The 13,306-nt window shown below is 39.9% G+C and overlaps 1 protein-coding gene and 1 long non-coding RNA gene across 7 annotated transcripts in view; one reads left to right on the forward strand and one right to left on the reverse strand.

The window, feature by feature from the left end:
* Positions 1–9,050, forward strand: part of sema4d (sema domain, immunoglobulin domain (Ig), transmembrane domain (TM) and short cytoplasmic domain, (semaphorin) 4D) — a 53,043-nt gene extending 43,993 nt beyond the window's left edge. For 4 of the 6 annotated variants that reach the window (XM_038294960.1, XM_038294958.1, XM_038294959.1 and 1 more), the window contains 3 exons: positions 2,167–2,339; positions 2,505–2,551; positions 2,827–5,294. In XM_038294960.1, the coding sequence (XP_038150888.1) occupies positions 2,167–2,339; positions 2,505–2,551; positions 2,827–3,821 (1,215 nt within the window). In that variant the 3' untranslated portion in view covers positions 3,822–5,294. Of the gene's footprint in view, positions 1–2,166; positions 2,340–2,504; positions 2,552–2,826; positions 5,354–6,620; positions 6,834–6,980; positions 7,070–8,299 lie in introns of those variants that run through there. The other 2 variants (XR_005281643.1, XM_038294962.1) reach the window with 2 other exon arrangements.
* Positions 514–2,397, reverse strand: LOC119789831. Its single transcript, XR_005281644.1, has 3 exons — positions 2,153–2,397; positions 1,731–1,839; positions 514–1,629 (listed from the first exon to the last, which is right to left on the reverse strand). It is a non-coding gene; the product is annotated as an uncharacterized LOC119789831 (long non-coding RNA).
* Positions 9,051–13,306: the final 4,256 nt, after the last annotated feature.

The following is a 13,306-nucleotide window of genomic DNA, read 5'->3' on the forward strand; positions in this document are numbered from 1 at the left end:
CTCTCTGCGCACTGTTCTTGAGCTAATCTGAAGGCCACATGAAGTTTGGAGGTCTGTAGTGATTGACTCTGCAGAAAGTTAGCGACCTCTTCGCACTATGCGCGTCAGCATCCGCTGACCCCGCTCCGTCAGTTTACGTGGCCTACCACTTCGTGGCTGAGTTGCTGTCGTTCCCAAACACTTCCATTTTCTTATAATACAGCTGACAGTTGACTGTGGAATATTTAGGAGCAAGGAAATTTCACGACTGGATTTGTTGCACAGGTGGCATCCTATCACAGTTCCACGCTGGAATTCACTGAGCTCCTGAGAGCGACCCATTCTTTCACAAATGTTTGTAAAAACAGTCTGCATGCCTAGGTGCTTGAATTTATACACCTGTGGCCATGGAAGTGATTGGAACACCTGATTCCAATAATTTGGATGGGTGAGCAAATACTTTTGGCAATATAGTGTATTTATTTTGTCATTTCGTACACACAAAAAGAAATTTTGTTCAGAACAGCTCTCTAGACAATCTCATTCTTCAAAGTGCAGCCTTGACAAGGCAAGCAGCAGCAATTAAAAAAAAAAAAAAAAACAATAAAAAAAACCCACTGTGATATTAAGTCACTATATCTAGTTATGGAATGCACAACATTCATGTTTGCTTGGCAGCAGTGATGTCAGACGGATCTGGATAGGATCTTAGCATCCAAATGGGATTTTTACCCTGGTGGAAGAGGATCTGATGCTGGAGCATAGGGCACTGTTTCCTGGGCTTCACCCCATCAGTTGTTGTTGAGCTTCCGGCTCCTGAAGCAGTCGCTTCTCCTGGCTCAGGGTAGGATGATGATGAGGATGCTGTGAGGGTGGTAGCTCCCTGGGTTGAAGAGGCTGATGTGGTTGAAGCAGCAGTGGTGCCATCGGCAGGTTTAGCAGCGGCAGAGGATAATGGAGAAGATGTGGAAGCTGGAGCGGGCCGGGAGGAGCCAGCTGGGCATGTTTCAGCATTTGGGCGTGAAGCATCTAGAGTGCTCTCCTCATTTTCACCTGCAGAGGACTGTGCTTCCTTCCTAGATGCTGACGATTGCCTGGGAACAGTCTAAGAGGAGCCTCTATTCATGCAGAGCTTTTTTTTTCTATCGGTGTGGTATAGCATCAGTCCCCCCAGGCCAACAGCATCGTCCGGTACTGCTGGACGCAGCCAAGACACCGTCAGAATGATGGCGCAGCATATATATATTACATATCTCCTTTTTTGAAGAGAGTTTGAGTCGGAGATGATCCATTTTGTTTTCCAATGAGTGGACGTTGGAGAGAACGATTGATGGAAGTGGTGGTCTGTTGGGATCTCTCTTTAGATTCGCAGTTGGCCCACCTCTGCAGCTTTGCTTTCTCCGTCTCAGGCATCTCTTCCTCCATTATTTTCCACTGTTGCCTTGTTCACATCCGTCAGTAGCAAAAAACAGTAAACAATTTCAGTATTTAAAACATTTTGTGACCGTAGGTCCAGGAGGCGTTGGCGATCATAGATGCGGGTTTGTTGTCTAGTTTGTATCGTTTTAAGCGCATATTTTGTGAAATTGTCGAGATGAGCTGGTCTTGGCCGCTGCCTTGGAGCGCCGCCATCCATGGTGCCCTGCCACCCTGCAGAGAAAGTTTATTTCAGCAGCTTGTAACCACGATCTCATTCTTTGGTCATGACCCAGATTTCATGAGCATAGATAAGGATAAGAATGTTGACCAACCGGTAAATCGAGAGCGTTGCCTTTTTGCTCAGCTCTGTCTTCACCACGACAGACCAGTGCAGCAGCCGCACAGATCCAACTATCCATCTCCCGCTTCATTCGCCCCTCACTTGTGAACAGAACCCAAAGATACTTGAACCCCTCCACTTGAGGCAGGAATGATAATGATAATAAATGAAAAAATCTTTTTTTCTGACTTCTTAAAGATAGACTACTAAAAATCGTTTTTTTAAAGTTTTAAAACCAGCAGAAAAATTCAAGAACTAACTTTGTCATTTATGAATATAAAAAAAATCTCCAACTATGATCCATTTTTAAAATTAATATCAAACAACATCAAATTACTCATTTTTAGTTGATGCATTTCTACATTAAATGGTAAAGATTCTGAAAACTTTCGCTGCATATATTATACGAACAACCTTATTGTTTCTAGACTCGGTCGGTGTATGCTGGGTCAGACTCTGGCGTCGTCCAGTCGCCAACAGCGTTCTGTGGAAAGTATCCTTCCTGTGGTGAATGTGTCCTGGCCCGAGACCCCTACTGCGCCTGGGACCCCAACACAGCTGCCTGTGTTATGATCCTTGACGCTCCAAAGGAGCAGCGAAGGTAACCGGATTGGCAGCATTCCCTTTTTTATCTTTTATCTTTCCGACTAGCTGTTCACTCATCAGTCCGAAGGAAACTTCCAGAGAAATTCTTCCTGTTTGACCTGCTTTGTGTCATCCTAACATGTGGCAATGGTTTTGACTTGTTGTGTTATCTGTGTTGCAGGAGGCTGATCCAGAGTCTGAATGGTGATGCAGACAAGTGTCCCACAGGTAAGACATGAGCTCACATTTAGCCTGATGAGACGCTCGGTGAACCAGAACAGTGTGACAGCAGATACATGGGTTTCCTATCCAGTGTGTGGTATTTACTGGTCAGAAGACGAATGGGGGATTTAAATAGAAATATGTTTAGAGGTCCAGATAATTCCTTAGCTGCCTCATCAGATAGCTAATAATTCTCATTTATTTTAAATATTCTTTTGTCTTTTTTCCACATTATATTTTTGTCACTCTTAACATTGGTTATTTCTTGTTTTGCTTTCCAGTGTCTGCAGTGTCTCACGAGGACTATCAGAAGGTGTTGGTGAAACCAGGCAGCTCTGCTGAGCTGCCCTGTGTCATTCACTCCAACCTGGCGCATGTGATGTGGAAATCTAACGGCTCTCTTCTTAGCGAGGCTTCTCGTTTTCACTTCATTGCCGAAAACGGGCTCCTCATTTACAGCGTGGCCCCGGAGGATCAGGGTTACTACGAGTGCTGGTCTGTGGAATGGGCTCCCGCTGCTGGGAAGAACTTCAGCCGCCTGCTGGCTGGATACAAGTTGAACTTGGATCTTCCTCCCAGGCCCCCTCCCCAGATAAAGCGTGTGGCCACCACAGTCAGCAGCCAGGAGACTAGTAGCGTGCATGAAGCTGAAGGTAATGTTAAGACAGAGAGACAGCCACTAACTTCAGCCAGCTTCACATCCACAGTCCTTCTCACCTCCCCTCCCCAAACTGACCCATCACTAACCCGGCCGCCCATACCCACAATCCGGTTACAGCCGAGCAGGAACATTCCTCCAAACTCAGTCATTCCCGGTTCAGACAGCCAGGACCCTGCAGCCGAGTACCTGCAGAACAACAACAGCATGGCCCTCCTCTTCCTCTTTCTCCTGTTCTTCCTCCTCTTCTTGGCTGCCATGGTGTACAACTGCTACATGCAGTACCTCCCAGCTCCGTGCCTGAGGCTGCGAGCCACTCTGCTGGGGAGCAACAAGTGCACCCATCAGTCCGAGTACAGAGCCTGTGAGGCGGGTTTAATGGACGCGCCCGCCGCTGAGAAAATTAACATGACTGAGCAACCCACCCAGAATGGCAGCCAGACCACCAAAAACCTCCAGGCACTGCGGGACACGGGCTATGAGACTGAACCGGAGTGCAGCAACGGCCGCGTCCCTTCCCATGACTTTGGAGCCGACGGCGCCTCCCAGGAGAAACCTTTCGACGTGGACTGCGACTCCCAGTCCATCCAGTTTGCAGACGCTGATGAGCCTTACTGATAGAACCTGTGCTGGTTTCCTCTCGTTCAGCATTGAAAGTATGCCTGGGCAACGTGCCGTCTGTCTGTGTCAGGCAGGGGACAGAATGACCAGAACAAATAAGATTTACAGTATTCAGCACAATGATTTAAAACGTATAACCTGATTGAGTTTAAAACAGTGAAACAATATTAATTTATAGTGCTGTTAAATACTACAACCTATTGGAAGTTAAGATTATAAAATATATGTGGATTTAAATACAAATATTTGAGCACAAATTGAATAAACCACTAGATTTAGTTGTATGCAGGATATTAACATGCTGGTCATTCTGCTCTTTATAAGTTGATTTAAAAGCTGATATATTACTGGCCAGAGTGGTGGAGTTTGCATACTGTCTCTTTAAAATGGTTTTACTGTGATGGAGAGATTGATGGTGAAGACAAACAGGTGGGGGAGGGGCAAAGGTTACCCTTTTAAATGGTGTCCTTTGATTACTGGCCCATGCCTAGCAATCAAGCCAAATGTCCAGCACCTTGCGAACTGTTGCTATCTCCAGGCTTAGATCAGACACGTGCTCTGATTCAGGGCTTCTACCTTCTTTCAGCTGAGTCCAGCAAGAAAAAGCTATTTCTTATCTTCCAAATTGGAAACATTATTTACCAAATTGGTAAGCTAAGGTGATGTTTTCCAAATTGGAATCCTATTTCTATTCCACCTGCGTAGAAAAAAAAAAATCGCTTGCAGCGTTTGCTTCTGTTTGTTATTTTATCTGATGCTTTGTCGTCATGGTGATTTCTCAGGGAAGAGTGGTTCTGTACGGTTAGTCGTGGTGCGTCAACTTGTGTTGTAATCCACACCAAATGGTCTGCAAGTCAGAGGATGAGGAAAAAAACAGCAATCTGACGTCTTGATCAGTGGAGAGAAGCTGGAATGTATGGAACTGTGGACTGAGTGGAACTGCTGAGATTAAAAGAAAAAAGAGGCTATTTTTATTGTTTGTTTTACCTGTGAAGTCGACGTTCCTGATTGTCTCGTGTATTAACCTTCATCACTCCGTCTCTTTATGTTGCGTTAACGGGAAAAAAAATGTACAGCATGAATGGAGGACATCAGAGCCCTGGAAACAATCTGAAGTTTTATATTTATTTTGATGGCTTTATTTAACATTCAGTTTTAGGTTATTTAAGATGACACATCTGTGGTAACATCAACAAAGTTGATGGTTAACTCCTCGGTTTTATTCTGATCTTAAATCCCTCACTCTCCCTTTTTAATCTTCTCTGCATGCCACCCGGTGTTCAGGTTTTCCTCAAAGCTCTCTTCTTCTCCGCTGCTCCCTCTCACAGCTTCCTCCTCATCTTCCCTGTCATCCTCTGGAAGTAGCTCTTGCTCTTCCCTCCCTTCCTCTTCCTCCTCCTCTTCCTGCACCGAGCCCCAAAGCGCGAAGGCTCGGGAGGCAGAGGTGAAACTGTTGCCTCCTCTCCTGAAGGACCAAGCCTGGGGGGTTCATGCCCAGGAGGCCTTCCTCCTCTTCTGCCTCGCCCTAGGTGAGTTCTGCCCGTGCCTGACTTATCTCACCCCCCCAACCCCCCGCCTCCCTCAGGGACACATGCTTGGGTTATGAAGTCCATGCATTGTGCATTTAACCCTTTCTTTTCCACTCATTCTTTTTCTTTCTACTGTGTTTTGGCATTACTCAAAGCTACACTAACAGTGAGCATTTTGGTTTCTGGATTTATTTGCTTCTCTGTTTGGATTACCACCAAGATGGATCTATATGGTGATTTATTGTTTAATTATCAGCTTCATATAACTGACCTGCACAAGTACAGTCATTGGGGGGAAAAAAACATTAGATCACTCTTGTTTTCAGAGATGAAGGTCGAGCTATCAATATGACTCCATGTGTGTAGAATTGGACTGGACTGTGTAGCTGCTGCTGAAAGAACTTAAGTGATTTAGGTTATTATCAACAAAACATGAGGAAATGGTTGGAAATCTGCTTTTAATTAAAATTTATATAAGCTGTTCATATTTTTAGTTAAATAAATGTAACTGTTCTGCATTTTAAAATGGAGAATTAACTGAGGAAAACAGAGTCATCTAATCATTTTATCCCCTGACTGTTTTTATACATTGTTTAACTGCAGTTTTAAATTCGTAAGAAATTGTGAATTGTAAAGAAGATACTGAAAAAGCTGAAGTTTTTTTTTGTGCCTGTAAACATTTGTGAATATATCTGTATATATTGGAAATACATTTTGAGTATGTACATAAATCCAGGGGATGTTGGGCTTCTAGTAAAAGTCAAATAAACCTTGTCAGCTGTTTTCAAAACTAGTGTTTTTTTTAAATAAATAAATGACCCAAATTATACAATGTTGTACCTTGTTGTTTAAAACTAATCCTAACACACAGCACATTTATTTTTAAGCAGCCACCAAACACAAAGTAGTGCATTAATGCCAAGTGGAAGGATACAAATCTTTATTGTACCTCTTGGTCACTACTCCCAATTAATAATGCCCGTGCACAGTTTGCTTGGGTTAGGATTGTAGGTGTGCAGTTTTCATATGTTACCAACGGTTTGAAAAAGCTTAGTGTTCCTGAGAAAAGTCTTTTTTCTTCATGTTGTTGCTGTAACCTTTTTTACCAGCATGCAGAGCAGATTGGATGCTTGCATGATTGCTTAAATCTCTGCATCGTCTGAAACTGAGACCCCTTATGTTAACGCGCCAGAAGAGAGCAAACTGTTCTCCTGTGGCCATGTCTCGACAATCAGGGGTCAACAAGAGGTCCCCTTCTGTCCTGCAGGTCCTAGTGACGTCCACATTCAGTGGCTAATGAATGGGCACGGTGTTGACACTCCAGTAATGGAGTACCGCAGGCCTCTGGGCCAGAGGGAGGTGCTGGTGAGCAGCTGGCTCCGAGGGGGCCCACTGATCAAGGAAGCCCGGTACCGCTGCATTGCTGAAGCCAGTACAGGAAGTGACAAGTCTGAGATTGACCTCCATCTCACTACTGGAGGTATTTTGGCCCTGTTGTATGTAGTTGTTGGTAAAAATGTTGAACTGTGGTCATGTATGAGGGATTGAGCCCAGTAGGTTGCAAGTGTTGCCTCTCATGAAAACACTGATGATGTTTAAATCTATGAAGGATGTTGTTGTTTGACAGATGAAAACATTCCATCCAGGGATCTGAACCAATGGAGAGGTGCGCTCACAGAACATGAGCAGCTGCTGAAAAGATGGGAAAAGGCCTGGGTAGGTCTCTGGTTGGGTTGGGTTTAGTCCAATTTATATCAAACATATTTGCCTGGAGATTCCTGCTTTATTTGAAACAATATACAAAGATTTCTTCAGTATTAAAATGCAGCCTTGACATTTTTTTTTTATTACTGCGGTATGAGTTGAGTGTATTTATTATTTTCAGGAGAAAAAAAAATCCCATATATATATATATATATATATATATATATATATATATATATATATATTTTTTTTTTTTTTTAAACCATAAGCAATTTAAATTAATACAACTGAAGCAGTTCTTAAGCTGGCATCTCAGGGTCACAAAGTCTCCAAATAACTAATAGATGTCTACGTAACAACCTGTTCCTTAGAAAGTCCAGAAAAAAACATATATATATATATATATATATATATATATATTTCCTCATTTCCTGAGCTCTATTTGGACAAACAGAAACTGCATCAAAGAACACTGAGTGGGTTTACTATGAATTAAATAAGTGGAAAATCAGCTGTAGTCGATCTTTTTAATAAGGCAAAGTGGATGTTGTTCTATGGGTGATGCTGTGGGTCCGTTTCCAAAGGCCCTGGAAACCTTATCAGAGTGCCTGGAATTCAGAGCTCTTTAAAATACTAGTTGACTTAACTAGAGATCAGATGGACCCTTCCTATAAAACTGAAAATGGAGACTTGGGTTTCTGTGTATCACATCAAGTAATGAGTCATTTATATTAAAACGTGAAAATGTTCATTATGAGATAAAGTTTGCTGCTGAGTTATAGATCAACAGGAAGCCTTTTTTTTTTTTTTTTGCCTATACTTACTGTGGAGGAGTGAACCTTTTCATGACTACCTGGAAAGCGTATTTGTCTAATTAAAAACTATTTTCTGTTTAATTCAAAGTACAGATGAATCAAGAGCTTCAAATAAATGAACTTATTTCACTAAACAATATCCTTTTTTTTTATTAATCACAGTTTTTTAACCACATCATTGCTTCAAATTTGGCTAAATATAACATCTTGTTTTTATTACAACCTTTTGGTCTTGTTGAAACTCTTGTTCTGAATGTTTACTCCAACTTATCCCCGTTCTGTATAATGTGTCTGAGATGTTGTCTAAAGTCATTAAAACGTTTAGGAAAAGCCAGATACTCACCTGTTAGGTCCTACTACAGTCCCTGCCTCTTTATATTACATCTTCCACTTTTCTCCTTCCTAAGCTTCATTCTTCCCTCTACAGGAAAGCTGTGATGGCCACACAGCTGGGTGAGAAAATGCTCATTCTGGTTGTGAACGTGCCGCTCAGTCCAGCTGGACCACAACTCTGACACTGAAGCTTATACCAACACAATATGTTTGAGTGTCGCCACTTGATGGACCATGATGTGACCACTTCACAGCTCCTGCCCCCAGCAGGTGTAGGGCTAAAATGGTTGCTCTGATGGTTTTTGGATTCCTTCCAACCTGGAAGGATTGAAGTCCGCCGACTCCTTCAGTCTGAGGACGTTTGTGCTACTGATGAAAACACATTTTAAAAGCAGTCCTTGTATGAAAACGGCACGTGTGTCTCTTTGAAGATTGTTTATCAGACTCTATGGTTCAGTGGCTCTGTTCGAGCCGTTTATAGCGTGATGATACTCAAATGTTGGTCCCCTTGACTTGGCTTCTTATGGCTATCTTACAGAATTTTTACATAAAACATTGTATATACCCTCTACTGGGGTTGAACTGAGATAAGTTTGCCATCTATGATTATACCATTATTGCCAGTATATGTCTTATGCTTAAAAGTTGGCTTAATTATTTACTTGAATCAAGCAAATGTTGTTTTATTATTAACCAACACCACTGCAAAGGTAAACATCCTGCATCCAAAGTTCAATGGGATTTGGCATGCGCTGAAAAGTTTATCACTTATTGCTTTTTTGATGGATTTGGAAAGACGGTACATGTGATTTTCATTTTGGAATAAAATATTTTATTCTTGCCTAGTTTCTATTTTTTTTTTTTTTCTAGTTTTATGTCCTTGTCAAATTATACCTACAGTTTTCCTTTTGTTTTTTTTGTGTTTTAAATTCATTTGTTATTGTCCTATAAATGCCAGTTCCATCCCTAGATATTTCTGTCATGAAGCACCCTGACTATAGTGGAATTACTTTTTCTAAAAGAACAGTAGAACTGTATTTACGTTTGGGATTAATAAAATATATTTTTGAATTGAATTGAAGATAGGGCTGGGAAATTACTGCATTTTCAATCTATTCACAATTCAACAAGATACAATTTCCAAATCGCTGAGGCATTAAATTTTATTTGCATTATATTTCAATTTTTCTCACTTCAGACCTATGGTGGCGTTAAAATGCTTAGAGTAGGCTTGTTCCCAAAGAAAACTATAGGGGGTTGCAGCCATACTGTAGCTACATCCATGCATGCAATGGTTGTTAGCACTTTTACACAAAAAGCTTACAGTAAAATCCTGCAACACTGGACTCCTTGTAAGCAAGCTTTAAAAAAAATAAGCTACAATCTTGGAGATAATAAATAAAATTGCAAAACTGGTTAAAAAATTATCTCAATTTTGATTTTTCTCAAAATCGTTCAGTCCTGGTAGAAAACAAGGGTTATGAATTTCTATGAAAGGCGACATGATATGATACATGATATATGCCACATTTTTACAGATACAAATGTGGGATGTCTATTTGTATTCAGATTCTCTTAGAGAAGGAGAAATAATTATTAGGAGCTGAAACATGTAATGTTAGCTCTGTCTGGTGGGTGGCAATGTCTTGGTGTATCATTACCCATTTTAGTTTAGGAATAAATTAAGCAGTTTTCTTAAAAGAGTGTTAAGCTTGCAAATCTTTCTAGAAACTTAATCCTGGTTTTAAATTAAAGGGAAAAGGATAAAGCTTTCAGATTGTTCACTCAGCGCTCCAGAGCACAAAATTATTCACAGACCTGACAAATTAAAATGTATTTTCACAGGAAGAGGGTTTCTTATAGAAAATGACACATGGATTTTTGGAACTGCTGGAGTTTTGTTAATATTTTATAAAATATGATCTGTTGTTGCCTAACAGCACATCCAACCCTATAATTGTTGTCCTGCATGTTTCCACTGGTCTATTTGTCAAAGAGGTTGGATGGTTGCAGTACTGTCATCCTAACTTATGAGTCCCTCCACCGCTTTAAGCCGGGTCTCAGGCTGAGCCTCTTCAAGGTATTACTTCTTTGAGTCTGACGGAAATGTAGACCCAACTAACAATTAGGTTAACTCTGCCAGGTGTGACATTTTCCTTCTCATTTTGGATGACTCACGAAGAACATTGTTCCACTGGGTTTTATTTAGAAGCATTAAAGTTAAAGGAGTGAAATAAAAATGTACACCACAATTATCTGTTATACTAAAAATCCAGCAAAAGTTGGTTGTAATGACAAAAACAAATTGTGAAATGGATGGATATGCATACTTTTCTAAGGCACTGTATCAGCCTGACTAAAGCTTCAGAATGCAGAAAGCATTACTAGATCTGTACTTACGGTAAACATGTTTTAGTTAGTCCTGCAGGAAATGTTTTTAATTATTTAATCTATTAAAGTGAGTTCCTTTATAAGAGACCTTTTCTTGAAACTGTGCACAAAAAAACTTCAATTGTGGTAATTATTTAAGTGCATCTTGTAACTCTGCAGGCTCCAGCTCTTCTGAATCAGCGTGCCACATCAACATTTTCCACAAAAAGCATTTTCTTCCACCTGAATAACTTACTGCCCTTGGATTTCTTCTTGGAAATCTATTACAGTACTGGAAGAGGACAACTGTTTCCTAGACTTTAATGGCCAAAACAGATGCAGATTATTAAATCAATAATGGATTACAGATTTTAAGACAGATGAGTATTCCATAAGGAGAAAGAATAATTTGCAGGCTGGTTTTAGAATTGTTTTCCACATTTGAAATGTTTAGGGAACAATGCCTCTAAAATAAAAGTACAGTAGTCATACTCTGTTAAGTTGTCGTTGATGTTGCCATATTTTCCTTTTTTATTTTAAAGAGTATAATAGCACCATCTTGTGTTTATTAAATGAAAATACATCAGAAAGGGGGAGCAAAAACATTGAAAAACTCAGCAACATAATAAATATTCTCTAATCAAATTCAAAATAGAATATTTAACTATGCAACAATATTTCTAACAGTATGATCTGGTTAATTAATAAAGTTCCCTGAGATAACATGTGTTGTGAATTTGCACTATATAAATAAACTGAATTGAATTTAATTGAACAGGCCATGTAAGTGCTCATTCAGACTGATGAATCATTCATTGCAAAATAAAACATAGAAAAAAACAAAAGAGCAGTTCTTTACTCTTATTGGTGACTACTCATGTGGTTAAGATGATAAAAAAACATGCCCAGTCTAAAACGTAGTGCATATTTAATCATGTAGTTAGGAAAAATTACTTTTGAAAGTAAAACTTCTATATATATATATATATATATATATATATATATATATATATATATATATATAGAGAGAGAGAGAGAGAGAGAGTTCTGTAAGTTCTGACACTCAAGAGAAATTTGTTGCAAAAAGTCTGTTTTGGTTCTGAAAAGTCACCTTATCCTTGATCATTCTGGAGATCCCCACGGTGGGTGCCTCTTCCAATTTAGACACCGCTGGCAGCTTCATGGAAAAGAGAAGGAAATCTTGTGTGCTGTGGTCTTTACTGTTCTCAACACAGCGGGGGTGGCAAGTCACACCTCTGTTGGAGTTCCTGTGGAGGCAGTTGGCTGAAAAGCGGGATTGCAGGGGTCTGACAGCTGTTTATGAGCCAAAACTACAGCCTCTTCTGAGGTTATCATGTTAAGATGAAAAACCATAATCATGGCAGGTGGGTTTTTTTTATTACAATTTGGGTACAATTATTTCTCTAAGTGGGTTGCTCTGTCAGCTAAATGCATTGGCTATAGTCTCTTTACTCCTGTGAACCATTTAATTCAGTTTATGATTCAAATTTAAATATTTTGACATATATTGATATATATATTTTTTAGATGTGCCAGACAAATATTTAATCTTTAATGACGAGTAAAGCTGTTTACATTTTTTGTCGGATCGGTGGCGTATTTGCGCCCAAGGGCGCACAATATTTGCCAATTGACTCTCCCGTTATACAGAAGTATGGAGAGCTAGAGCCAGAACTGTTGTCTTAACACTTGTTAAATGTGATGTGACCAAAATCGAGTGCCCCTGTGATTCAAAAATTACGTTATGTTAAATTGCGATTTAATTGCAGATGCAATTAATGGCCCAGCCCTACTCATGTGGTGTACTTAATTGACCTCCTTTAGGTTACAGTGTTTGGTTTGTGTGTATAAAATAATTTCCAGTGCAAATGCTTGGTTAGTCTAACCTACCCCTGAAGCTTTACCCCCCAAAAAATACAAAGGCACATTTGAAAGTAAACTTATTATCTTGGTAAACTGACTACATAGATAATATTTTGAGGTAGTTTTGATATTCAAAAATATCTTAAAATGACTTTTTGTGAAATTAATGGATAAATGACTGGCAGAAGATATTGCATACCCACACAATTCTCCACAACAACTGATTTTTTTCAGCTACACCCGGCTGTGCTGCTTCGCTTCTTCTTCTTCTTGTTAACTACTGGTGGTTGGCTTTGGTCGCAGTACCGCCACCTTCTGCTCTGGAGTGTACACGCTTCGCCTATGAGAAAAAGAAGCAGTGCATAAACCGAACGCAAGACACGCGAACCGAACCGAGACAGTCGAACCGAACGGTTCGGACGGTTTTCATAAACATTGCCATCCCTATATATATATATATATATATATATATATATATATATATATATATATATATATATATATATATATATATATATATATATATATATATATATATATATATATATATATATATATATATATATATATATATATATATATATATCTTGAAGGACCCCTCAAAGGGTATAGTCCCATCCAACTATCGGCCCTTCCCCTCGTCTCCGTGGAAGCCAATGTCCAGGATCGTAGCGGCTAAGATAAGCGGGCACATGGATCAATACATGAGCACAGGTCAGAAAGGAATTGGCAAAAATACCAGAGGTGCCAAACACCAACTCCTGGTAGAAAAAACAGTCGCTCAAGACTACAGAACGCAAAACACTAACCTAAGCACTGCCTGGATTGATTACAAGAAAGCTTATGA

The sequence above is a fragment of the Cyprinodon tularosa genome, unplaced genomic scaffold (genome assembly GCF_016077235.1).
Source record: "Cyprinodon tularosa strain WSP-4 unplaced genomic scaffold, ASM1607723v1 ctg349, whole genome shotgun sequence".
Classification (NCBI taxonomy): domain Eukaryota; kingdom Metazoa; phylum Chordata; class Actinopteri; order Cyprinodontiformes; family Cyprinodontidae; genus Cyprinodon; species Cyprinodon tularosa.